Source organism: Muntiacus reevesi, chromosome 3, assembly GCF_963930625.1.
Source record: "Muntiacus reevesi chromosome 3, mMunRee1.1, whole genome shotgun sequence".
NCBI classification, from domain to species: Eukaryota; Metazoa; Chordata; class Mammalia; order Artiodactyla; family Cervidae; genus Muntiacus; species Muntiacus reevesi.
The window spans coordinates 18944489-18970834 of NC_089251.1; the positions used below are offsets into that span (position 1 = coordinate 18944489).

General features: G+C 52.2%; 2 protein-coding genes and 1 non-coding gene across 5 annotated transcripts in view; 1 reads left to right on the forward strand and 2 right to left on the reverse strand.

Annotated features, from left to right (window-relative positions):
* The window catches only part of HPCAL1 (hippocalcin like 1), a 117003-nt gene extending 113654 nt beyond the window's left edge, over positions 1-3349 (forward strand). The window contains exons 4-5 of the mRNA XM_065928585.1: positions 88-193; positions 2467-3349. Of these exons, the coding sequence (XP_065784657.1) occupies positions 88-193; positions 2467-2564 (204 nt within the window). The 3' untranslated portion in view covers positions 2565-3349. The remainder of the gene's footprint in view (positions 1-87; positions 194-2466) is intronic.
* An 8812-nt stretch (positions 3350-12161) lies between these two features.
* Positions 12162-19488, reverse strand: ODC1 (ornithine decarboxylase 1). Of its 3 annotated transcripts, none has more exons than XM_065928586.1 (12): positions 19216-19478; positions 16621-16765; positions 16399-16532; positions 15954-16127; positions 15618-15790; positions 15277-15411; positions 15059-15140; positions 14800-14883; positions 13691-13853; positions 13441-13553; positions 13138-13352; positions 12162-12651 (listed from the first exon to the last, which is right to left on the reverse strand). In XM_065928586.1, exons 3-12 carry the CDS (start codon positions 16498-16500, stop codon positions 12507-12509), a joined length of 1386 nt encoding a protein of 461 aa, XP_065784658.1. In that variant the 5' UTR covers positions 16501-16532; positions 16621-16765; positions 19216-19478; the 3' UTR covers positions 12162-12506. The 3 variants fall into 3 exon arrangements, with proteins under 3 accessions (XP_065784658.1, XP_065784660.1, XP_065784659.1); XM_065928588.1 differs by having other exon boundaries at positions 16399-16553; positions 19216-19416; XM_065928587.1 differs by lacking the exon at positions 16621-16765 and having other exon boundaries at positions 19216-19488.
* Positions 17847-17979, reverse strand: LOC136165822 (small nucleolar RNA SNORA42/SNORA80 family). Its single transcript, XR_010662791.1, has one exon. It is a non-coding gene; the product is annotated as a small nucleolar RNA SNORA42/SNORA80 family (small nucleolar RNA).
* Positions 19489-26346: the final 6858 nt, after the last annotated feature.

The following is a 26346-nucleotide window of genomic DNA, read 5'->3' on the forward strand; positions in this document are numbered from 1 at the left end:
GGGTGGGGGGGCAGATCAGGCCTGCGTCCCAGTCTCCCAGGAGCACCCGGAACCTCTAAGCACACGCATCTGTGTGCCCCTTTGCAGGCGATATATAAAATGGTGTCCTCCGTGATGAAGATGCCGGAGGACGAGTCCACACCGGAGAAGCGCACAGACAAGATCTTCAGGCAGATGGACACCAACAATGACGGTAGGACCCCGCATGTCTGTGCCGCGCTGCTGGGAGCAGAGAGGCGTTTGGGGCCCCTCCCCGCAGCTTCTGGGACCTTGCCCAGCCCACCCCCGGCCCCCCACAGTCAATGCAGCTATGCCAAGGGTTGGGGTTCGGAGTCCAGGAGCACCTGGGCCTGTGTCCTGCCCCCTGAGCAGTAGTCTCCTCGTTTCTAGAATGGAGACACCGTGGGCCCGTGGGCTTGTCCCAGGGGAGAAGAGGCAGGTGTGTCCACGGCACCTGGGCCCCCGAGGGGTTGGGGTCAGGCTCCTGGGTGGTAGATGGATGGATGGCCCCCCACCATCCCCCCTCCAGGCCCCAGTCGCCCTGGCGACTCTGTTGGGAGGTGATGGCCTGCAGCAGCTGTGCCAGGCTCGCTGGGACCACACCACAGCAGAAGTGGTGGGTTCCAGGGGGCGCCCGTGGAGGCCTGGCAGGGAGGACGTGCCCCGTGTTTCCTTCTCTGCCTCAGCCGTGAGCTTCTTTGGGATCCACGCCGGGGAGGGTAACCATGAAACAGGATGGATCCGCACGAAGTGCAGCCCCAGAGCCTTGTCAGATTTGCTTTTGAAGGATAAAGAAATGCAGCATTTAGAAAAGAAAAAGAGAAAATACCCGCTGTGCTGTGCTTGGGGGTTGAAAATAAGCTAATGCACAGGAAAGCCCCATACACCCCCCCACCCCGCTCCCTGTCCCACCCCGGCCAAATCTTAAAGTGCAGTTTGCAGATGAAGGCAAAAGACTGAGCCAGCGGCGTAGGGGCGTGGTGGGGCTGCAGGCACATCAACCCATGAAGACAGTTTTCAAAACACGATCAATGTAAGACAAGACAGCCTCACTCCTGGCATGGCCTTTGGGCAGATTCAAAACATGTCTTCCACCCTCCAGGGTAGCAAGGCACAGGCTTTGGGTTCAATAGACTTGTTCCACCAGTCTTGGCTTTTCCGAACCCCGGTTTACTCTTCTGTGAAATGGGGATAATAATTCAGTCTCTTTGGTTGTGAGGATCCAGAGGATCTGCTCTGACCGCTCAGCTCTGTGCATCTTCCCAGGCTGTCCGTGAACCGGGCCCGCACTTCTCCTATGAGCCCCGGGATCCGCCCTGAAGCTTGGGGAGGGGGCAGGAGAGGCGATGTTGGAGGAGAGGAGAGTGAAGCAGGAGTGTGCAGAGAAGTTGTCCTTCTCTGGGTTGCCCCACACCCTTCCCACCTTCCCGGCCCGCCCTCGGAAAGCACAGGTAGTCGCTAAGGCCACGGGTCCTGAGTCTGGCGGAGCACGAGGAGCACCCCGATGGCTGCAGGACAGACTGTGCTCAGGGGTCCCCAGCCCCTTGGCAGCCCTGCTTTCTGCCTAGAGGAGAGGCCACTGCTTTCATTAGCTCCTTGCCCTGAGTAAGTAAAGTGTTAATCGCTCAGTCGTGCCCGACTCTTTGCAACCCCCATGGACTGCAGCCCACCAGGCTCCTGTGTCCATGAGATTTTCCAGGCAAGGATACCGGAGTGGGTTGCCATTTCCTTCTCCAGGGAATCTTCCTGACCCAGGGATCGAACCCGGGTCTCTGGTACTGCAGGCAGATTCTTTACCAACTGAGCTACAAGGGGAGCCCCTTGCCCTGAGTGGTCAGGGTAAAGTCCCTGTTAGCCGTACGAACGGTCACAAAGCCCAGTAGCCCTCTGCACCATCCTAGCAGCCTCCTTTTCTGCAGAGGGGGTAACTGCTCCCCTTCCCAATCTACCGCTTAGCCTAGGGTGGTTTAGTCTCCTGCTGGGGATGCTCTGGGGGAGCTCATGCCTTTGAGACAGGCATGGCTGTGATCCCCCCACACAGGTAAAGATCCTGAGATGTGGAGAGGTGGGTCGCTTGCCCGTGGAGGCAGAGCTAAGCACCCGCCAGTGTGCTGGGCATGGCCCCAAGCTCCTGTGTTGGGGTCCCTGGCTCTATTTCATTTTACAGCTGCAGAAGCAAGATGGAGGCACAGGTTGTCAGAATGCAGGGTCTGCTTCAAACCTAGGTCCCTCCCGTATCTGTATGTATCCTGGGAGAAGCACTGCCAGTGATCAGTGAAAGCCAAACAGGTTTTTCCAGAAATGCCCTCGAAGCGTGTGGAGCCTGGACAGCATCCAGCTTCAGGAGGGCTCAAGACTTGGACCCCAGGAGGCTTCCACAACGCAGGAGCTGTCCGTGTGTTCTCCTGAAGGTGGCGAACAGCGAGCGTTGGCTAACTTCTGTTTCTCCCATCCTCTTTCCCACAGGCAAACTGTCCCTGGAAGAATTCATCAAAGGTGCCAAGAGCGACCCGTCCATCGTCCGGTTGTTACAGTGTGACCCCAGCAGTGCGAGTCAGTTCTAAGGGGTCGGCGTCTGGACAGTGCAGAGAAACACAGGCTTGTCTTGCCATTTAAGCTTTGCTTGCAAAAGTGGATGCCTCCTCAATCATTCCTGCTCTCCTGGGGCGGCCAGGCGACACATCACCACACCTGCCTGCCCGGCGGCTGCGCCCCGCTCCTCACCTGGCCTCCTCCCGCCCCCTCCCTGCCCCGGTCCCTCCAGGGCGACTTCCCGGGGATGTGTTTACATGCAGGGCTTGGGTGTCCTCGCTTCCGGGGCACCTCCCTGCCCACAGGGAGCCCCGAGGACACGCCGAGGATACCCGTGGGACTTTCTGAGATCGCGCCAAGGCCAGCCGATTGATCCGTGATGGCGGGTGACTCTGTGGGAAAGATGGGGACAAGAACAGAGGGAGAGGAGATGGGCAAGCCTTCCCCGTGCATGGCTCCACCCAGCTCGTTCATTTCCTCCGACCAAAACTGCTTGCACGTATATAATACTGTGGTCTCCTTTCTTTTAATATATAAATTATATGTACGGTGAAGTGAAATGTAACGTGTAAGTTCCGTATTTAATGCCTCGATTGCCTTTGAAGCGTGGTTCCCTCGTGGCCTGTGATCCCCCCCACCCCGAGCCTGGTTATTTTGTGGTATTTATGCCCTCAATCTGCCCTTCTCCGAAGGACATGCATGCGTGCCCAGGGCCGTGGAGACCCTCCCGTCCGCGTCGTGAGCGCAGGTGTCTCTGTGAGGTTTGTCCTCCCCGTTGATTGGTCTGGCATTTCCTGTATTAAAATGATCAAATAAACGGGAGTTGTCCGAGTCTTGTGTTGACCCGTGAGAGCCCCTGTTCGGCTGCCGAGGCCTGAGCGCTCTCCGGACAGGTGGCCTCCGTGGGTCCAGCTGCTCCTTGTAAACTGGGCCGCTCCTGTGTCCCTGCAGCCATCACTGTGTCTATAAATCCTGTACAACCTCTCCTTCCATCTCTGCCTAATGCGAAGAAATACATGGAAATAAAACATGACTGTTCTGGGTGAGTTTGACGGCCAGGCTTCTGCCTCCTTCCCTCCCTCCCCCCAGCCTCTCTGCTCCCTGCCCCCAGCCCAGCCCCGTGGTTTAATCAGCAGAGTCGTGAGACTTCACATCCCCAACAATGACAGGGCGGAGACCCGGGGCATCCGCACCAGCCGGGAGGGCGAGCAGGCCCGGTTTCTCAGGCTGTGGCCATGGAGATGCTTCTGGTCTCAGAAGCAGCAGAAGGGGCCTTAACTGTGGGGAGGTGGGCACCACGTGCCCGCAAGTCCCATGCGTTGTCGGCCTGGCTGACACCACATCTGGGGGGCATCACTGAGGATGTCCTGGGTCCTTCCGCTGCCCCACCGCCCCGCCCCTGGCCTCCAAGGCAGCTTCTGGCCACACCCTTGAATCTTTGGGGTCCCTGCAGGGTAAGTGTGGCTGACATGGGAACCTTCCAAGACAGGACAAGAAGTGGCCCTGACTTATTTCTTCCTTAAAAGAGAAGAGGACTTTCCAAAATTCACCCGCCCGCCTCACCCCGGCCAGCCTCACTTCTCGGTGCCTTGGCCTGGAGTGTGAGGTGCCTGGAGGCACCCAGGGTGACAAGGGCCCCTCCCCCAGGGGGCATGACACCAGGAAGGGTGGGCAGGACTGGGGTTCTGGTCCCAGTGTCCGTCACACCCGCCCACGGGCCAGGTGACCACTCTTGAATCTCACCTGGGGAGAGGCAGGTGATCGAGGTAAGTGGGCAGAGTGTGTAGGTTGCCCCACAGCAGGGATGCTGGCTGTTTTGCTGTTTTTAGTCATCTTAATATCTTTTAGGACTCCTCGCCTGTGATAGAAAGTGTGAGCCCTGTCTGCTAGTGCCTTTGTGGCCAGTGGCATTGCCAAGTCCAAACCTTGATGGGCAGTGTCCGCAGGGATGGGATGAGAGCAGGAGGCCAGGTGACCTGGGGCCAGGTGGACCCAGCTTGCTACCACGAGGCCACATCTGATGGTGCCTTGATGAGGGGTGCTGCTAACAGGGGATTTTGCCCAGTAATGAGACACAGATGGGAGTGACCACAGGTGCAGGGTTTGCCACAGAAACAGTGTCTCTCTCTCCCTTGGTGGTGGTGTTTAGTCGCTAAGTCACTTTTGCAACCCCATGGACTGATCCTAAAGGAAATCAACCCTGAATATTCATTGGAAGTACTGATGCTGAAGCTTTGGCCACCTGATGCGAAGATCAGACTCATTGGAAAAGACCCTGATGCTGGGAAAGATTAAGGGCAGGAGAAGAAGGGGGCAACAGAAGATGAGATTGTTGGAAGATATCACCGATTCAATGGACTTGAGTTTGTGCAAACTCCAGGAGATAGTGAAGAACAGGGAAGCCTGGCGTGCTGCAGTTTATGGGGTCGCAAAGATCTGGACACCACTGAGCAACTTCACTTTCACTTTTCACTTTCATGCATTGGAGAAGGAAATGGCAACCCACTCCAGTGTTCTTGCCTGGAGAATCCCAGGGACAGGGGAGCCTGGTGGGCTGCCATCTATGGAGTCACACAGAGTCGGACATGACTGAAGTGACTTAGCAGCAGCAACAGCAGAGCAACTCAGTAACAGCAGCAACAATGGACTATAGCCTTCCAGGCTCCTGTCCATGGGATTTCCCAGGCAAGAATATTGGAGTGGGTTTTCATTTCCTTCTCCAGGGGATCTTCCTGACCCAGGATTTGAACCCCATGTCTCCTACATGTGGGTTCTTTACCACTGAGCCACAGGGAAGCACCTCCCTCTGAATACATATTCATGTATATGGGTGGCGGGGTTGGGGTGGGGGGATGAGAAAGAGAGAGATGTTATAAGGAACTGGCTGATAGGATTATGGGGGCTGAATGGGCCCAAGATCTGCCAGCTGGAGACCTAGGAGAGCTGACGGCATTCGTTCCAGTCCGGGTCTGAAGGCAGGAGCCCACCGTCCCAGTCCAAGACCACCAGGTGGAGAACAGAGCCTCAGTTCAGCCTTCTGTTCTAGTCAGCCCTTTGGATGAGGTCCTCACCCTGGTGGGGAGCCCTACGGTACTGTCTGCTAATGCAGTGTTAACCTCATCCAGAAACACCCTCACAGACACACTCAGAAGAGTGTCGAAGCACCCATCAGGACACCCACGACCCAGTCACACAGACATAAAATAGCCATCCCTGTGCTTCCACACAAATGGGAAGGATGTGGATCTGGGGTCCTGGTGGGCCCTGCCTCAATAGAAGCTCCAGAAGTCAGGGCGGTTCCTTAGGAAGTCAGAGGCGATGAGGACCTGCCCCAGGGAAGGAAGGGGACCACCCACAGGCCCGCCCATCACTGACTCAGGACTCGCTTAGAAACCCGCCATACCCCTCGGGTCCCAGGAAGTTAATGGCAGAAGGAGAACCAGTCAGGTTATCTTACCCCCCACCCACGATAGTCGCCTTTCACCGTGTGTGTGTCTGTGTGTGTGTGTGTGTATGTGTGTGTGTGCATGCAGGGCGACAGGCAGTGTGGTTTCTGCAGGCGGGGCAGAAACCACCCTTGGTGGGACTCGGGGTCCAGTGTGGGATGGGTGTCTGTTCTGCGGGGCAGTGCCATGGACGCATGCACTAGGCACAGCCCACGTAGACACTGGGCGTCAAGGGTCCCGTGCGTCCGGCCTGCGTCAGCAGCAGGTGAGTGGCCCCTGGGGACCAGTGTGAGGCCCTGTCGGCTGCCAACCTTGCAGCTCCTCCCTGCCCCCAGCTGACCCGGGCTGCTTTCACAGTGGGGGCAGCCCCGGCCCCTGTCCCCAGCTTGTGGCCTCCGTGAACGTCGTGCATACCCACACACCTGCCTTTCCCAAGACTCTACGCCAATGGAGCAGAACACTTTCTTCCAGAAGGCCACCCCCCCTCCTGGGTACCCCCCACAGTGCCCACATTTGCCTCGCTCACAGCACTCTTCCCCTTGAACTGACCTCGCGGCTCACCCCTTCCCCTCCCCGGAGCCAGTGCGCAGCCTGGCTCGGCATCAGCTGCTCAGGGTGTTCCCTTGGTGGCCTCCTGGTTAGGACTCCGGGCCTTCACTGCAGCAGCCTGGCTTCGATCCTGGTTGGGGTCATGAGATCCCACAAGCTGAGCAGTGCAGCTTAAAAAAAAAAAAAAGGCAAAAAAAGCTAGAAGTTCTGAATGAGTGAGTGAATGAATGAATGAAGAGTCAGGGTTGGGGAGTTCCCCAGTGGTACAGTGGATAGGAGTCTACCTGCCAGTGTGGGAGACATGGGTTCAATCCCTGGCCTGGGAGGATTCCACATGCCGCCAAGCAAAGAAGCCTGCATGCCACAACTGCTGATCCCAAGAGAAGCCCCCGCAATGACACGCCCCTCGCCCACTGCAACTAGAGAAAGCCTGAGCAGCAACAAAGACCCAGCACCACCAAAATATTAAATTAATTTTTTTAAAAAAGTCAGTATTGGGGGCCCACCTTATGGTCTGGAACTGCACCCAGTAGGCCCCAGACACAGAGGCAGAGGGACAGGCCCCAGCCTGGCCACTGATAACCACATGACCCTGGACACATGTGACAGGGACCCAGAGAGCCAGGGGCGCTGCCCTTGACCCTGCAGACCAGCTGGCGGTGGGGTGCGGGGGTGGTGGGGTGGGCGGGTGCAGGGCCTTGAGGGAGGGCAAGGATACCTATGGGCCAGGACCTGCCCCTCGGACTCTCCAGCTCAGAGCCAGGGCTGCGAACAGCTCACGGCTTCTCCAGAGTGGGGGGCCAGAGCCAGGGTGGGACCAGGCACCTGGGGTAGGAAGAGCATGGATCCAGGGCCGTGCCAAAATGGGGAGAGGGGCACACCAGCAGCCATGGGTACCCAGGTCCCAATGTGTGGGGACAAGCAGGGCCTGGGCCTGTGCATCAAGGGCTGGTCAGTGGGTGAGGGGAGATAAGTGCAGTGCCCCTCGGCTTCCCATGCCACCATGCTTCAATGTGGAGAGAGGAGGGCCTGTCTTCACAGACAGGGCAGGAGGGGTGGCCCGCCGTGTCACCAGGCATGGTGTGGGCACCTCAGGAGCCCAGGGTGGGGGCATCACCCACCTGGGACAGGCAGCGGGTAAGAACACAGGCTGTGGGGGACCACCAGCTGTTCCCGGGGTGTGAGGCAGGAATGAGGGCTGGGCTCACCTGTGGGGGCTTCACTTGTGCTCAGGGAGATTCCGGGGGAGCAGCCTGGTCCAGGACAAGCTGTCTGGCGCCTCAGCCTAGACACCTGGTGTGGCTGGCCCTGGATCAGATACCCGGTGTGGCTGGCCCTGGATCTCCCTCTGAGCCGGGCCACGTTCCGGTAACCATAGTCCTCCTTTCACAGTCAGGCCTCTATCAGCGGCATCTGTTGAGTGGCTAATAGTGTTAGTTGCTCAGTCATGTAGGACACTGCAACCCCATGGACTGTAGTCGACCAGACTTCTCTGTCCGTGGAATTTTCCAGGCAAGAATACCGGAGTGGGTTGCCATGCCCTCCTCCAGGGTATCTTACCAACCCAGGGATCGAACGTGCATCTCTTACGTCTCCTGCATTGGCTGGCAGAGTCTTTACCACTGAGCCATCAAGGAAGCAGGACCTGACAGCTTGGTGGCAGTGCAAGACCACAGAGGAGTCTCAAGCACGAGGCGCTGCTGCCCTCTGGTGGCCGTGGCCAGGAGGGCCGTCTAGGCTTGAGTGTGCAAATCCCTCCCCAGCCTGGCTTGTATCTGAGCTTTCTGTCTCTACCCCACTTGACAGGTGAGGAACTTGAGGCCCAGGGGGCACCTGATTTTCCGTGAGACACACAGCAAACAGAAGCTGCAGCTGGGCTCCTGGTGCCCAGGACTTGGAATCCCTGTCGATAGGGTTGTCACATAAAATAACAGGGTGACCAGCCAGCAAGTAGAGTAACCTAAGAAAACCTGACAGAGAGGGATGGAGTCCACATAGAAATGCAAGGTCACCATCTTCAGGGTCACTGTGAGGGGTACGAGGAGCACAGGGCTACAGAGGACAGGCTGAGTGGAGCCTGTGCGGCAGCCAGGGTGGTCAGCTGGGAGGCTAGAGAGGGCTGTCGAAGGCCTGACAGCGGTCTGTGCGCAGGCTTCCGGCTTGGCTCTCAGTGCAGGCTGTTCTGGGTGCAGACTCAGGTCTGACCTTGGCCCCAGGTGGCTGACCCCAGATGGGGCAGAGCGCCCCACCCAGGTGGGGGTGGGGGCGAGGGAGAGGTAGGGGTTAAGTCCTTGACCCCAGGGGCTCTGATGTCTCCATCAGCCCCCGGAGCTGGGTGGGCACAAGTCCGAGCCCCCTCACTCCACAAAGTTGCCGAGGAGGCCTTGGTCAAGCCCACCCAAGCCCCTGACCAAGCTCGCCGGCCCTTTTACAGCAGCTCATGGGCACAGGAGCCCATAACTGAGGATTTTTTTTCTGTTTTCTCACCTGGGACGCATATTTTATATAATTCCTTTAAACTCAGCAATAGACACATGTACAAGTGCATATGAAGTCAGTCTCCACTCACTCCTCGGGCCCTCCATTTTCCTGCTGTCTCTGTCAGTCCTTCCAGAAGTTTCTGTATATGCAGGTAGGTAGGCGTGTGTACCAAGTTTGGTTCACTCTTTGCACAGACAGTAGCTCACCACACGCCCACGGTCCCCACCAGCTTCAGCAGGACCTTGAATCTTGCGGCGGCTGTGTCCCAGTGATCATCTGTGGTTCCCTCCTGATGAACACACGGTTGCTTCTCACATGTGCTGTACAGACACTGTCACAATGACAAGCCTAGTAAATGGCCGTGTCTGAGATTTCTTACAAGTTAGAATTGTTGGGGCAAAGAAAATGTGGATTCTTATCATTGTGCATTTGGTTTGGGGTTGTACTGGGTCTTCGTTGCTGCATGGGGTTTTTCTCTAGTTGAGGTTCAATGGGCTTCTCACTGCAGTGACTTCTTGTGTGACGCACAGGCTCCAGGGCATGTGAGCTCAGTTGTGGCTCTGACTCTAAAGCATACACACGCTCAGTAGCTGTGGCTCCGACTCTAAAGCATACACACGCTCAGTAGCTGTGGCTCCGACTCTAAAGCATACACACGCTCAGTAGTTGTGGCTCCGACTCTAAAGCACACACGCAGTAATTGTGGCTCCCAGACTCTAAAGCACACACACTCAATAGTTGTGGCAACACGGGCTTAGCTGACCCACAGCATGTGAGATCTACTCAGATCAGGGATCAAACCTGTCTCCTACACTGGCAGGCGGATTCTTTACCACAGAGCCCCCAGGGAAGCCTGGATAATTTTTTAAATTGCCAGAGTCCCTCAAGAGGTTATTCATATTCTTGCCTTCCCATCTGCCATGGGTGAGCCTGCCTGCTTACCCAGCCGGGAGTGAACTCTATCTTTGCCAAACTGGCAGCTGAGATTCTCATAGTTCTAAAAGTCTGTTCAAAGTTTTCTGTGAAAAGTTCACATCTTGCCCACTTTCTATGGCACTGTTCCTCTTTTATTGATTTATTGGAACTTTTATTATGAATAAAATCGGCTACTCCTATGTGTGTTGCTTTCCCCTGCCCCTTACATTTTTAACTTCAAATGTTTTCTTCTAATTGCTTTGTGGCCTAATCCATCAGTGAAAACCTGGGTTTATTGTGGTACAAGGAGCATCAGTACCTTCTACTTTTCCCAGGGGGTTACCTGTTGCCCCACAGTCCCTGTCCCCAGTCTGGGGTGGGCCCAGCAATCTGTTTTGAGATGCCCCCAAGTGACTTGAATGCAAGGCCTGCCCAGCTTGCCTTTCCCTTGGACCAGGAGCCCCTCCCAGTGGGGGCCTGTGTGGGGACTGCAGCACCGTGTCAGCACCTTATGGAGGCCTGAGCTGTCCACTTCAAACCAAGGTCTACAAGTGTCTGCAAATGATGGACAGTACCATCTTTATCGGAGGTAGGTAAGTCTGCACCACCACCTAGAACCTTCTACGAGGGTCCCAGGGGTAGTCAACACCCACTCAGCTGTCTGAGCTCTCTATCCTCTTGCCAAACTCACATGCTCAGGGCCAGGTATAGGAACCATGGGAGGTCGTTTGGGCCAGCTCAGGCCATGTCACCATACAGACTGCAAGTGGCTTCAAACCCTCAGAAGCCAGGTTCAGAGGCTGCAGCGTGGGTGTCATGGGCCCTCCTGCGGCTACTTCTGTCCCTACTGGCACTGGTTTGGTTGGTCAGACTGTGCTTTTCCTAAAGTGAGGGAAGAGCAGATCCCAAACCCTCAATACAGCCTACTTTTTGAGGGGAAACCCTCTCCTCTTTTCAATCCATGATCAGCGCTTGTCATTAAGGTAACTTGTTATTCCTAACTTCTGAAAGTAAGACTACTTTACCAAAAACTTGGTGTTGAGCTTGTACTTCCTGGCACTAATCCACACAGAACATCAATTCCTCTATGTTGAACGTTAGTGGGCAGATTGGGGACCCAGACAAGGATCTGCTCACAGGAAGTGGGGCAGACTGTCCATTTCAGAGTTCTTCCGCCTCTTCCGCCCAGACTCGCCAGACTACTTTCTTTGTGGCTCCTGAGAGATCTCACTCAATGGTCTGCTAACTAGAGCAGGCTTCTCGGGTCCAAGGACACCAGGAGTGGTGATAAACCAAGGCCTGGTCTGGCTAAGCGGCCAGGAGGCAACAGCCGTCACAGCACTGTGCTGTGTCCAGGTGGAACTCAGGTCTGGGGGAAAGTGGCTTTTCTGAAACTAAGTCACTCCCCTCGACTCTTTGGTAAAGATACTAATAGCATCAGAAGTACTTAATCCAGCCCCTGAGATGCAAGACGCTGCAGCCTCCCTGTCTGTGCCTGTGTGCTATCTCCCGTGTCCCTCCAACAGAGCTGGTGAGATACTCGATGTCACTTGCAGGGACTGGGGCTGGTGAGAGGCTTACTCAAGTGACTCTGGCTTTTACGTGGCCTGCCCTCCAGTCCTGAGCTACAGCAGGGATTCACAATTCCCATCTTGGAAATTTAAATGAGAGCCTGCCATTCTCTTTCTGAGGTGTGAGGTCCAAGTTGAGTTGAGTAAGAGAACACAAAAGGCCAAGGCCAGGTGAAGAGCTGCAACTTGTAGTAACAAGCTAGTTTCTAACTGTACCTTTTCCTGTGTGTGAAGTCAAGGTGCAAATTATGAGACTGGTCTCTGGAGGCAGGGCTCAGAAGGCCCTGTGTACGTCGCCTGGGCAGCTGCTGTGACAGGCAAAGACCACTTAGTTACAAGGGACTCTGGCATGCCAAGCTCAGTCAGCATCCAGGGTGGGGAACCACTAACAGCTGAGGCTGCCCACTGTCTCACCCTTTTCCTCCCCCTGCACGTGGGGTTAGATGCCCTCAGTACTCTGAGACACCATAGCAGACTTTCTCCAGGGCTTGAAATAAAAATGCCAACAGAAAAAGTATACCACGGATTTTTAAAACATTGAAAACCTGTCAACTCCTCAGTCTTCTGGGGCAATTTTCTCAGCATACAGGGAAAAAAACCATAATTCCCACCTATAACACACACTCAGGTGAGCAGCCTAAATGAACACACTGTAAAAATTCCCCAATGCCAAGTTATGTCAAGATCCTTTATTCCTTTTTGTTAAAACCGGTCACAACACTAAGCTTCTGGCCCATCCTGCTGATACACAAGCCACAAACGCTTGCTCAGCAGTTGAAGCCTTTAGTAGCATGTTTGAAAAGTGAATAAAAATCCATATAAAACAAATATTCAAATAGTTTCCATAGGAACACAGATAAGTGTGACCCCATCTCCCAGTCTTCCACATTGGTGCACCTGTGCCAACCCTACTCACATAGACATCTCAGAACTAGCAGTAATTAAGTTAAATGGTCCCCCCCAAACCCTTAAATCAAGCTAAACTCGCAGTTAACAGCTATAAGAGTGGTATCTACACGTTAATACGCGTGGAAGCGCAGGCTGCCGAGTGCCGCTTCATGCCGCTCTCCTGGGCACAGGACACGGGCAGAGGACCAACGTCTGGCTCCTCCACTCCGGACGGGAAGTCCTGGGTCCGGATCTGCTGCATCAGTTGCCTGCAGGAGACAGAGGCGGCAGTCAGAAACCCTGAGTCATCGCTAACCCAGCGGCTCCACACTGTGCGACACAGTAACTTATTCATGAGTCTATTTACATCTCTGGTTACTATGTCATCAGGAAGCAATTCAATGTAGTACTACAGCAAGCATTTCTTCAGAACCATCTTTTTGGTAAGAAGGAAACCACAAGTCACATGCACTAATTAAAGTATTCTAGGTACAGAAATAGACCGACCAGTTTTTTCTAAATCAACTGTGCCTTAAAATTCTACAACTATATACACATCACTATTACTGGAGGAATTTTCCTTTCGTTGTAATTATTCCAAAATTTCTAAAGCATATATTCTTAATATGAGGAGAAAAACAAGAAATAATTGTATTTAATTCTAAGCAATTTCAATTCTATTAGACAAGAACAAGCATAATCAACCCTGGAAGGTACCTAATTCTTATCAGAACCAAACACACACTGTCACTAACCACGTTGGCCCTGACATCACGTAGTAGATGGTGGGTCTCTGGAATCCATTGAAGGTAGAAGCAGCAGCGACAGTGTAAGCACCCATGTTCTCAAAGAGCATCCAATCGCCCACATGCATCTCGGGCAGGTTACAGCGCTCAACAATTCGGTCCAGGCCGTCACAGGTGGGTCCCCAGATGCTGGATGAATAATACTTCTCGTCTGGTTTGGGTCTCTACATTTGAGAGAGAGAAACACACCTGCTTACACTTGTTCTGACCAGTCATCTTTCAACTGGTGTATACAACATATTCGGAAGGTACCTTCTGCAGAAGAGGCTTCACGTGTGCGTGATCGTAAAGGATGCAGTTGAATGATCCATATACTCCATCGTTCACGTAATACATAAATGTCCGTTCACTTGACTCCTCTTCATCTAGAAAAGCAAATTTAAAAAAAGAAAATAATTAGAAAAGCAGTCTCAATTACCACTTTACCATTTTAGGTATGAACTTTCAGTGTATATAGATATATACATATATATATATGCAATGATTAAATCTTTGTACCTACCATCAGAGCCTGTCTGTTCCTTTAATACAAGTTTTTTGGCAATAATATTAACTGCGAGTGTGAAAGCTGATGCAACATAGTATCTGCCTGGCTCAGCTATGATGCTCACTTCAGAGTCTGATGGAAAATACTTGTCCAATGCTGGGTTGATTACACTGGTGATCTACCAGAGTGAGACAGAAAAGAGCAGTTGGTCATCAAGGAGAACTCACATGGAGCAGTGCTTTGAAACATAAACATCAAGAACATTGAGAGCTGCCATCAGCAGAGGTTTATCTTCAAACAGCAAAAGATAAACATCTCCCTGAAAACCAGTCTGCATATCCTGTGGTTTCATTTAGATTCCCCTCAAGACTTTTTATTCTTTAATAAGATGTTATGGTGTGATTTTATTAAGCAATGGGACAAATTTATTATCAGTGCCTAAATATTTTTATCTAACATATAAATATATACCAACAAGGTAAACTCTGTATTCTTCCTATTCACATAAATTTTAACAAGGAATAAAGATTTTATAAGTAAGTGGCATATAATGGCTTACCTTCTTAAATGACTAAAAAACAATCTTCTAAGTAAAGGAAGCACAAAATCTAGCAAATGATGTACTAAAGTCAGCAGGTTCTCTTAACTCCACAGTGACAGTCCTAAATTTTCCTAAGACTTCTGAAATATTGGCTCGTGTTATTTTAGAAAAACCAGTAAGATAATACAGGGCTTCCCTGGTGGCCCAGAGAGTAAAGAATCTGCCTGCAATGCACAAGACCTAGGTTTGATCCCTGGCTCGAGATGATCCCCGGAGAAGGAACTGGCTACCCACTCCAGGGTTTCTGCCTGGAGAATTCCACGGACAGAGGAGCCTGGCAGGCTACAGTTCATGGGGTCACAAAGAGTTGGACACGACTGAGTGATTAACTAACATAATACAATTTTAAATAGCACAGAAGTCATTCAAAATACCGGAAGAAGTCATTCAAAACACCACACCAAGACATTTACTTTCATGTTTGTACAGTCCCTTTTGGTTATCAGTTTTAACACTTAAGTTTGGAAATATTTCAAAAAGGAACCTACTAAGAGCTACAGATTGTAATTTTGTTATAAATTACCTCTTCGAATTTAAGCTTTACATCCTCGGATCCAGGAAAGCCACCACCAATATCAAGCAGATACATGTTGAAACCAACCTCAGCCTAGAGTCAAGAAAATTAAGTCAATCAGCCAGACTCATAACAAGTCATGAAAAATGCATCCAGCAGGTTAATGTTAAATATGAGATGACTCTTACAAAGGTCAATTCTAGAACTGGGACTAGTTTTTAATGCCATCCCTGCCCCCTCCTCACACATGGGGCTCACAGATACTCACGCCCATGTCAAAGACACAGCGGGCATCAGAGATGGCCTGCACAAAGGTCTCAGGATCAGTACAGCCACTTCCCACGTGGAAGCTGGTGTCAAAAAAAAAAACAAATGAAAAATACGCTCTTTCTATTTCTGGAAATAACTATTCACAGTGGGAGAAAACTTATAAAATTTGCATTGTCTAATACTTCATCTCCATCTCTGCCATCACCAAGATCTCACCTGACACCAATGACATCAATATCTAGCTCTTTCGCCCGTTCCAAAAGAAGCCTGCTGGTTTTAAGCGTGGCACCAAATTTGACACTGAGGCGACAGACTGCTTTGGAATCATCAGTGGCGATACGCAAAACCAACCTAGAAGCAAGAAAAGTATATCAAATTTCCCACCGACACAAGATCACCTACAGCCGTGGTTAAAATAACTCCTTGGCTCTGATACCCTGTGGTCTAATTTGGTACACAGATAATTTACTAGTATGGAAATCTAACAACTGGAAATTTGAGTTTGTTCACATTATACATGTCCTGTATCTGATCCACCCTCAAATGGAGTAACTCACTTGGCCTTTGGATGTGCCCTGGCAACTTTCATCAGCTCGACTTCACTATCAAAAGTCATCATCTGGACTCCGTTATTGGCGGCATACTTAATCTGAGACACTTGTTTACACGGATTGGCATAGATAATCCTCTCTGGGGGCACCCCAAGACTCTGCACCAACTGTATTTCAGTCTGAAAAAGAAGAGGTATTTACACATGTAGCTAATATATGGAAAGCTGGCCCATGAGAAGCTGGCACCATGCCCACTCTCTTTAGCACCCTCTGCTCAAGCAAAGCAATTCTGATCTGCCCTGCTGGGACAGACATCATTTGAGTTCTGCTGCTTTTGCTCACCTTGCTGGCACAGTCAAATCCTGTCCCAATGGCAGCGAGTGTCTTCACTATGGTTCTGCTATCATTGCATTTGACTGCATAAAAGGGGGTGACCCGAGGAAGAGCTTTCAACCATCTCAGATGTTTCTTCAGAATGTCTCCCAGGTCCGCAACATAGAAGGCATCCTTATCATCCTGCAGTAAGAGTGGTTACAGAAGACCCATCAGCAATTTTAACAGATGTGACCAAGGCACAGCCTTCCCTTCTCTTGCCCATCATTCTCATGAACCCTACTCTAGTCAATCATGGACATGATAATCACTATTGTCACTGGAGGATCCACAGCCAATTATAAACTCCCAATTCCTGAACAAGCCATTTCCATAAGACCCCTCTGAAGTTTCCCATTCATCTGCCTAACATTCTCAAAGCTGCACTACCAGCACGGACTTCACATATACTTACAGAAGAAGAAACTTCATTAATTTTTTGGTCCAGAATGTCCTTGGCAGTAAAGCCTTCATCCAAGAAATGGCAGTCAAACTCTTCATTACTAAAGCTGTTCATGGTTTCTTGATGTCTTTTTGAGACACAACAAACTGCAAATAGAGCAGACAAATCTACTCAGAAGTCTTTTTAATACTTACTAACTCCTAAGATAAACTTGCAACAATCACAAATACTTACATAGAAAACTTAAGAGATGGAATTTAAAGGGATTATGCCCACTTTTCACAAAGGCAATTTTCCAGGAATTCCAAGTCCACTGAAGATGTGTGTGCTCTCTGTGCAGCAGTGGAAATCTTTGATAAACACACAATCTGCTGTCCACCTTCAGAACACATTAAATTGGAAGATCAGGCATTGACAGCACACACACACACACACAAGAAGCAGGGCTACTAAAGCACCCTCCCTGGGTTTGGAAATCCCATTATTCCTAGGTTTAAGTCCCATGATTCTATAAATCTCAATGGAATGAGGACCTCACAAATTCAACACTAGAGTTTTTCACACTCAACTTCCATATATAATACTGTACTTAGTCACTCAGTCGTGCTTGACTCTTTGTGACCCCATGTACTGTAGCCCTCCAGGCTCCTCTGTCCATGGGATGGATTCTCCAGGCAAGAAAACTGGAGTGGGTTGCCATGCCCTTCTCCAGAGAATCTTCCCGACCCAGGGATGGAACCCATGCATTGCAGGCAGATTCTTTACCAGCTGTGTTATCAAGGAAGCCCATATATAGTACTGTCCACCTCAAAAAAGGCACTCCAAACATCCTTGCTAAAATGCAGAATAGAGGTTTCAGAAACTTTCCTGGACTTAGTCCACTGAGAAGGAAAAAGCTTCATGACAGTTAGCTTACTTTATTTCAGACCTGTTTTTCTTTAGAAGCTTAAAACACTATTATAGCAATTTTGCAAAGCTGCCGTATTTCCTACATCCGCTAAGTCTTATACAGAAGAACTTTCAGTGACCAACAGACATTGTTATCAATTTACTGAGTGCTCTAAATTTTCCTGAGAAATGAGCTAATTTTCATGCTAGGCATATGTTTTTTTTTAAAAAATGCAATCTAAAAAAATCAACAGAATATATTACAGCTGCTGCATCTGAATGGCAATCGATATTCTAAAACCAGCACTGCCTATTAAACTAGCAATTCTGGGAATCCCAACTATCCTCACAGGCACTCTAACTTACAAGCTTGGCTATGAATGATAATCACCTGGGAATCATTCAACTATGAATTACAAGAATTAGCAAACAATTTATGAATAAGCAAAAATAAGGCTCATTTAACCATCAAAGTCACAGTTCGTGGCATTCACAAAATGTGACATTGGTCAATGAGTTACCTTAAAATTATTATTTTAATCTATTTAATCTGATAGGGAGGGCATCTTTTCCACTGTGCAACCCGCTTCAGTGCCTGCAGCCTACTGGCAGAGGCCAGGCAATGGTTCGGGGCCGCGTTTGCTCTGGCATGGGACACTATGAGAGGCCCAGGGGGACGAGCCTGCCATAAATCCAAACCCATGCATCGGAGAACTTGCAAGACTTGATCTAATGTGACTTGCTGGCTTTGTCAACCTCCTAGTTTCCTAATTCGCCCTTAGGAGAAGGGAACAAAATAAACACCAGCACACACATTCTGTCTACAAAAGTAACATTTAAATAGGGTCACCAGTGATAGACTGGGCCCCTTTAGGGTCTTTAAAAAAAAAAAAAGAAAGACAACATTCAGGCTTAAATTTACCAAGTGTGTGTTTCTCAGAAACACACCACTATTAAGTATTCTGCTTCCTTGTATCTTTCAAAGCTTTACTTCAGTAACTTTTGATACAGAGAAAGTTCACCCCAGAACATCTTTGGGTGTTCTTTCTGTATAGCTAAATTACTTAAAAAAGACATGGATTAGCAAAACATGGTCCTTCTCTGGTATGAAATTCTTTCTTGCCAATTGGGAAACGTTAGACAGGTACTAATTCAAACTGCAATTGAAAAATACAAATCGATTAAATTTTAGGTTTGAATGAAATTAGCACATTCTGTCCTCCCTACTAGACACTCCTAAGAGGTTCTATTTCAAACAGTCGGCCGTTTGGGGAAAATCTTGGGACTGGCTCCTACGTCTTAGTCGTTCGCCTGACCTTTAATCTAAGGACTTTTCTTAAATCACCAAGTCATTGAAAGATTCCGTCAACATTTCTAAGCCCGGCCGAGCAGTATCAGTTACACACGGGTTATCTCAGCTCTAGCGATCTGAGTGGCTTTCTATATTGGGCCATTCGCTCTGTACACACAGCAAGGAAAAAGGGGAAAAAAAAGAAGCTAAAATATAAATGAAAATTCCAGGGCAACACGGCGGAACGGCACGTGCACGAGCGGCCGGCACCCCGAGATCTGTGCCGGGCTCGCCTCCTGCCTCTCCTGCACCTGCTGCCGGACCACCACATGGTGTGAAAAAAATATAGCGGCTGAAGGGTTGAGCTTTTCAAAGAGCTTCCGGCTCAGAAAACCCTCACTGACGTGGTTCAGAAAAGGTGAACCCCGGGCCGTTCCAGCGCCAGGCTGCCCTTGAGCCGGAAGGGGTCGGGGCCCGGCTCCACCCGGGACCCCCAGGGCCGACGGGCCGGGCTCTGCGACCACGTGTCCTCGCAGCTCCAGGCGCCCGGTCTGCCCCGGCCTCCGGGACACGTGGCCGTCACCCCCCGCCTCTCACCCGCGCCCGCCCGCCCGCCGGCCTCCCTACCGCCCGAACGCTACCCCTCTTACCTCAGAGCGCAGGGGCGCGGGGGGCCGACCCCATGGAGACAACGCGCCGCCGCCGAGCGCTGCAGGACCCGCCGGCCGCCCCGCCGCCCCCGTCAGCCGCTCGCCCGGCCGCCCGCCGCCTCGCTCCCTCCCGCGGAGGACCGCCGGCCCGAGGTGGCGCCGGAGCGCTGGCAGAGGGGCGGCGGCGGCGGAGGCTGAGAGGGAACTGACAAAGCCCTGCGCGCCGCCGTGCCGCTACTTATAGTGCCGCGCGTGTCGTCATGGAGACGCACCAGCTCAAACCAGCCGCGATCGGTTCCGTCCGGGCGTCCTCCCCGGGAGGGGGAGGGGCCAACCCGGGACGGTGAGAGGGAGGGGCGGGGGGCGCCGGCGGATCGACGTCAGCGCCTCCGAGCCCCGCCCAACCCCGCCCAACCCCGCCCCTCCCGGGCCCGCCGCCGGCCCGAGCATGCGCACCAGCCGCGGGCCCCCGGGGCTCAGCGCGCTTGGCCGGCCGCCTAGGGCGGGGAATGGCTCGCACGCCAGCCGAAGGATTGCAAAACCTGCCTCTGACCGCCCGCCGGATGGCAGCGTGTGCGCCAAGCCAGCGCTCTCCTTCCACCTGGCATCAAATGCCGCGTGCCCTCCGGCAGAGAACGGAAATCGCTGGGCGCGAGCGGGCCACGTGGACCCTACCTGGCGGACCCCGGACCTTTTCTTTCTGCGGGACGTCTGCATATGCCGGTGGGAGGGCCTGGAGGTGATCCTGGCGCAGCTCCACCCCACGAAGAAGAGGGGCAGGAGGCAGAAGGGGCAGCGATCAGCGGGCAAATTAAGAGGCACAGCTCTGGGCGGCTCTCGAGCCGCTGAGCGTTTTGAACCGCGTCTGACATGTCCGGTTGTCCTCCTAGAAGGTAGCAGGCAGCCGAGGACACGCGAAGAGGCACGTTGCGCTTGTTAAGCCAGAGACTCGTCTAAGGGCGTTAGGGCAAGGGGTGGGAGGTAACAGGTCTGCAAGCCACCGGGTGCTCTACTGTCCTTTGTATTGTTGTTCAGTCGCTCAGTCGTTTCCGACTCTGCGACCCCAGGGACTGCAGCACACCAGGCGTCCCTGTCCTTCACCATCTCCTGGAGCTTGCTCAGACTCCTGTTGGTTGAGTCGGTGATGCCATCCAGCCATCTCATCCTCTGTCGTCCCCTTCTCCTGCCTTCAACCTTTCCCAGCATCGGGGTCTTTTTCTAATCACTAGGCTCATCAAATCAGGTGGCCAAAGTATTGGAGCTTTAGCCTCAGTCCTTCCAGGATTTATTTATTTTAGGATGGACTGGTTTGATCTCCTTGCAGTCCAAGGGACTCTCAAGAGTCTTCTCCAACACCACAGTTCGAAAGCATCAATTCGTCCGTGCTCAGCTTTCTTTATAGTCCAACTCTAACATCCATACATGACTATTGGGAAAACCATAGCTTTGACTATTCAGACCTTTGTTGGCAAAGTAATGTCTCCACTTTTTAATACACTGTCTAGGTTTGTCATAGCTTTTCTTCCAAGGAGCAAGCATCTTTTAATTTCATGGCTGCAGTCACCATCTGCAGTGATTTTGGAGCCTATGATAATAAAGTCTGTTACTGTATTGAGTGGCGCTTATCAATGACTTCTCTGAGGGCAGCTGTGATTGGCTGTCTTTGGGAGGGTTATGTGAGTCCCAACACAGCAACAGTGTCTATGGGAGAAATACCATATGGCAAAAACTGGGAAATTAGGAGTCCCCAGGAGTGCAGCCAAGACTATGGTGGAGAACTGGCCTCTCCCAGATGCTGCCCACCCTCACCACCCCTGCCAACCTCAGGGAGGCATGTGGGGCACTTTTTCCCCCTTGCATTTAAAGTGTTCCTTCCCTTGTAGACAAAGTCCAACAGATACCATTATGTCCCAACGTAGGGTGTGACTGACCTGAGGGCTGCGGGTGGGAGTAAAAAGGTGTGAAACTAGCCCTAACCACACAGTCAGTGCAGGGGACAAGCCTGGCAGAGCTCAGTACTATAGTCTACCTTGGTCTCAACTTGCTGTGTGACCTTGGGTTAGTTACCTCCCTTCTCTGGGCCTCAGGAGGAAATTGGACTAGATGACCCAAGGATCTTCACTGCTACAAAAACCTCCTTTGTGAAGAGTACTAGTTTTATGAATGCAGAAGTGAATGAGTAATCGAACTTTCCCTGGGCCATGCGTGGCTTCCACAGAATCAAGGAGACAACAGAAGAGAGTAAACAGCAGCGAGTCCTCGTTACGTGAGGGGACATGACAGCTGCCTTTTCTCTTGGTCACCCTGATCAATTTCATCTTTACGTAGTCCTTGAGCAACCACAGTACCAGGTACCACTAGGGAGAGAGAGGGGGAAGTTACTCTACCCCAGCAAGTTTAATTCCTAGGAGGGATTGAGATTAACAATGCAATAAGCAGTCCCATCAGAGAACATTACAGCCCCAGGCACTCACTAAGTGGGACAGCTTCGTGGTGAACACTCTGGGATTTGTCCCCGCTCTGTGAAGAAACATTTTGTTCCAGTGACATGCAGATTTTTTTCCCTCAAATTCCGGAAGTCTCCCGGGTCCAGTGCCAAGGCCAAGAAGGAGCATTGTCTGTGCTCCCTGGCTCTCCCAGGCCCATCAATCAAGCAGTCCTTGTGGTGATCACTGTCCCCTGCTATTGGGCTTCCTTCCAGTGGGGGGAACCGGATGTCTCCGAGTATGGGCTCCTAGTGGGAGCCTTGTGTGGGGAGAAGGCCAGCCAGCCCCCCTGCCCTGCGTCCTGCCGGCATCTTGCTGTTATGTGACCTTGGCCATCTCCTTGACCCTATATGAGCCTCTCTGTCTCCAGCCATCAACAGTCTGGCCCTGGTCTAGGGTCTCTTTGAACTCAGTCCTGTGATCATATTTTAGAATTAAAAGTATTCACTAGAACAAAGAGGCGAATTCTCGATTCAGGAAGCCAAGTGATCTGTCTCTCTGCCAGTCACACGTGCTACTCCCACATGGGTCACCCCCACACACGGCCTCTCCTGCCAGTCCACCTCTAACATACGAACTGCATGTATGCTGCATAATCTTCTGGGGAGGCCTGGCCATACCCAGATGACCCATCTTGACCCAGATGGGAAAACAGAAGCAAGAGAAGGAGGAGGTGCTTGTTCCCTGAGGGCTGGCCCTGGGGCTGCAGGCAGACTCTTGGCTTTGGCCTTAGGCCTGGGAGTCAGCAGGCCTGAGTCATTAAACCCAGTTACTAATCTGGATCCAAGAAGATAAACCTACAGTGACTAAACCTGGTCTTGCTCAAATGCATGGCATTCTTGTCTTTCTGCATAAATTCCATAGACTTTATCTTCTCCCTTACAATTTTCTTTTTTTTCTTAAAGAAAAGCAGCAGATCCTTGCAAACTATGAAGTTACCCTTACATGGAGATAAGGTTTTTGTGTTTGGTGCAGAGGCAGTAACTTAGAGAAGTAAGCAAAAACATCGGAATGCACGTGGGGCATGCCAATAGGATCGGTGCCCTTAGTCATCCCACCTCAGTTCTGGTACCAACTCCAATTATTTTAGCTGCCTTCAGCACCTAGCTCATCATGAAACCCTGAGCATCACTTCTGCTCTCTGGATCTCAAGGCCTTTCGGTAAAGTGTTCTCTGGCTGGACTGGACTGGATCAGAGCTCTGATGTTCTAAGAATCTCTGACTTATTTTACAAAGAACTGTATAAATCTGCTGACCACGTTTTCTGACACCAAAAGTGAGGACGTGTCTGGCACAAAAGGTGTTTTTTCTTAAGTTATTTACCTGAAAGGACTAATAAAGGTACATGATGATTACAAATGCAAGGAGCCACCTTTACTGAACAGAAGTAACATCAAAAACGATGGTCGGCAAGAATTTACGTATCCGTGTCCTCAATATTGGAACAGTCAACATCGAGAACTTTTCGGAAAATGGGTTTGTGTCTGGTCCACGTGTCCGTGGTCATATTCCACACCAAGTTTCTTCCCAGGAGTGTAGTAAGAGTTGACTCTGGAGTGAGGTTCATGACATTCGGCCACAGGAGGACGTTGGGACCTGTCCTGCCAGGGTGCCACTAACTCAGGGAAATGGGACTCAGTCACGGCACACGGCTAGTCACGTGTGGACATTTGACCAAAAATAGAGCTCGGAAGTTCAGTCACTCATTAACCCTCCAGCCCTGCCCTTGAGTTGTTTTAGGTGTTTCCAGAAGTCCAATCCACCCTCCGAGGCGGAAAGTGTATGTCTTTGCCAATTTCCAAATGATGTGCCTGGGGCAGCTGGGAGCTTCCAGGGAGGCCCTCCTTGCTCTGAACCATACAGGCGTCATCGGAGAAGTGGAGCATCCCCAAAAATACCTGTCAGGAGCCAAAGACACCAGTGGAAACCCCAGGACGTTTGTGTTACAAAGCACTGTTGCATCACCGCCCCACCCAGCCTCCGCCCTGGTGCGGCTCCCTGGGAGGTGCTGGGACAAGGGCCACCTGGCAGGAAGTGGGTCAGGGCCTCCGGGAGCCCAGTAGGGCCCTGCGGCTGGTCAGTGGCCACATGGTACATTGCAGAGAAGAGGTGGCCTCTGTCCAGGGCTTGAAGCAGGCACTCACTTGCCTGGCGCATTGATTGTAGCGATGCTTTGCTTCCCCTCGCCTGCCTTTTCAGCGGACAGAAGTCAGAGTTCGAGGAAGCATGTGCCCGGCTAGCTTCGGACACTCCCCCTACCTCAGGTGTTGTTTCACAGCAGGACGGGTTTCAGATCTGACCAGCCATTTGTTTGAAATTCTTCACTGGTGGCCCTTGGTCCACAGGGTAAAGGCCTAACCCCTTAAGCTGGCACCCAGGACCCTCTGACTCTGCCCTGCTCACCTCCCCACGATCACCCACCTCCTGCTGCCCCAGGCCCTGCAGGTCTGACATCCCAGCCCGAATCACACTGGACAGGCCCCTTGGGTCTCCCACTCCCACTCCCTTTGAAGTCAGGACCACGATTTACTTCTTTGCATACGTGTCTAGCCCAGGACCTGGTACACAAAAGTCTATCACTGATGTTAACTTGAAACTAGGGCTCTCCTAAGAAATCTGTGATTTGCCTTTGCTGCATGACTGACAAACTGGTGTGAATTTCCGAAAGTCAGGGGATAAAAGATTCAGAATGTTTTCCTTTGGACATCTGCTCATTCATTCAATACATGTTCATATTGTGTCTGCTACGTGCAAGTGAGCTGCTGGGTGAGGGAGGATCCCCCCCCATCCCGGATGCAGCTGTGGCTGGCTTCTTGGGGACCAGCAGGAAACTGATAGGCACCCAATGAAACCTGACCTTCTCCCCAACGCTTAAAGAAAACTGATTTCCCTTATTTTCTCTTAAGCTCCTGGGGATTGCATCTGACCCAACATGCCGCAGCATCTCTGCTAGGTTTGCCATGGCCCCATTTTTGCTGGAGCCGCACCCTGGTGGGGCCCCACCTGTGGGAATCCCCAGAGTCTACAAGACTTCTTCCTCCCATGGCAGGGAACAGCACGCAGAGGGCGTTTGCACAACCTAAACCATCTGGGAGGTGTGTGCTCTCTGCCCAGGAGCGGGCTGAGCATCACTTTCCTGCCAAGTCAGAACCCAGGCTGTCCAAGCAGCCAGCAGGGTCACGCCCGCCTGAGCCCCAGGGATGCAGGACCACCTAAAGAGGAGGCTCATCGCCTCCCTTCGGACAGCTTGCGAGCCCTTGTTCTAGGCCAGGCCCCTCCTGCCACTGTAGGGAGGGTGAGCGAAGGAGGCCCCTGCCCTCAAGGCTCTGACAGTCCGGAGGGGAGTCTGATCCCAGGGTTTCTGCTTCGCACGTCTGGTTGCTGGGATAGTGGTCACTAAGGGCAATCACTGTGGGGCCCAAGGGCAGAGGGGTGAGCTCCATCTGGGTGCTAGGGAGAGCTCAGGGAGACCTCTGGGCCTGGGGAGGCTCGTCCAGGGCTGGGGTGGGTCAGGGAGGTCCCTGGGCCACACAGGGCTGCAACAGGACTTGGGGGTACCACCACGGGCCCCGCCTCACTTGGAGAGAGGACCGAGGAGTATGGTGGGTGGGGGTCACACTAGGGGTGTCATCCGACTCCCGGGGGCTGTTCCCTCACTGAGCAGACGGTCTGGCTCTGGCCCCAACCTGCCTTTTCCCATCAGCCATGCCAGATCCCCACTGACAACAGGACCCGGTAATCTGACAACTTCTTCGTTTATCGGCCGTACCAGGAGACTTGTGGGATTTTTAATTCCCTGACCAGGAATTGAATTCAGGCCCTAGGAAGTGAAAACGCTGAGTCCTAACCCCTAGACCACCAGGGAAGTCCCAGGACCCTGTGGTCTTAGAAGGCAAAGAGGCCGGCAGACACAGGTACAAAACCTCCCCTCTCAGCATGCCCTGTATCACTGAGGCCAGAGCAGGCAAGGCAGTTCAGCAGAGAGAACTGAACTGGGATGGGAGCTAGCTCCAGAGATAACTGGGTATCTGACAGCTGCAGGAAGCGCCACCACCCACAGGGCTGGGCGAGTGAGGGCCACCTGCAGGGGACCTGGGGGCTGTCCAGTGGGGACCCAAGGGGCTGAAACAAAGAGGATGCTGCCTGAAGCAGAGAGACAAGAGGGCAAAATCAGCTCCTGCCGTCCTCCAGGCTCCTGCCATGGCTTCCGCCTGGAACCTGTTGGCAGAGAACTGGCAGGTGTGATTTCCAGGGGTCGGCCCCCATCTCCCCTCACCACAAGACACAGAGCAGGGCCTGGTGAGGTAGGGAATGGGTCTGAGATCCAGCAAGCCAAGGAGAGGCCCAGTTCCCTTTCCAAAGGCTTCTCAGAACCTTCCTGCCCGCTCGGGAGGTCACTTCCCAAGAAGGGTCTAAAGGGCACAGTGTGACGTTTTAGGCTGGTTTAGGTAACAGGGAGGATTAATCATCTACTCTAAAGAGAAGGCTCAAGGAAGGGGGGTTCCAGTATCATTCACTCAGAGCCTTGAGGGCAACGCTAGAGACCAGACCTTTCCAGTGTTCTCATTTCTGTGCCCGGAGTGTGGGCCCAGCTCCCCTCATGGTTCCAAGATGGCCCCAACTCTTGGCACCAGGTACGAAGATG

What these genes read in the sequence shown, in the direction of transcription:
- ODC1 (XM_065928587.1), bottom strand. Translation starts at nt 16,500, where the DNA reads ATGAACAGCTTTAGTAATGAAGAGTTTGACTGCCATTTCTTGGATGAA. An exon ending in AGGGCACATCCAAAGGCCAA is followed by an intron (nt 15,412 to 15,617) that starts GTGAGTTACTCC and finishes TCTTGCTTCTAG; the next exon opens with GTTGGTTTTGCGTATCGCCA. An exon ending in GCTGTGTCTTTGACATGGGC is followed by an intron (nt 14,884 to 15,058) that starts GTGAGTATCTGT and finishes TCTTGACTCTAG; the next exon opens with GCTGAGGTTGGTTTCAACAT.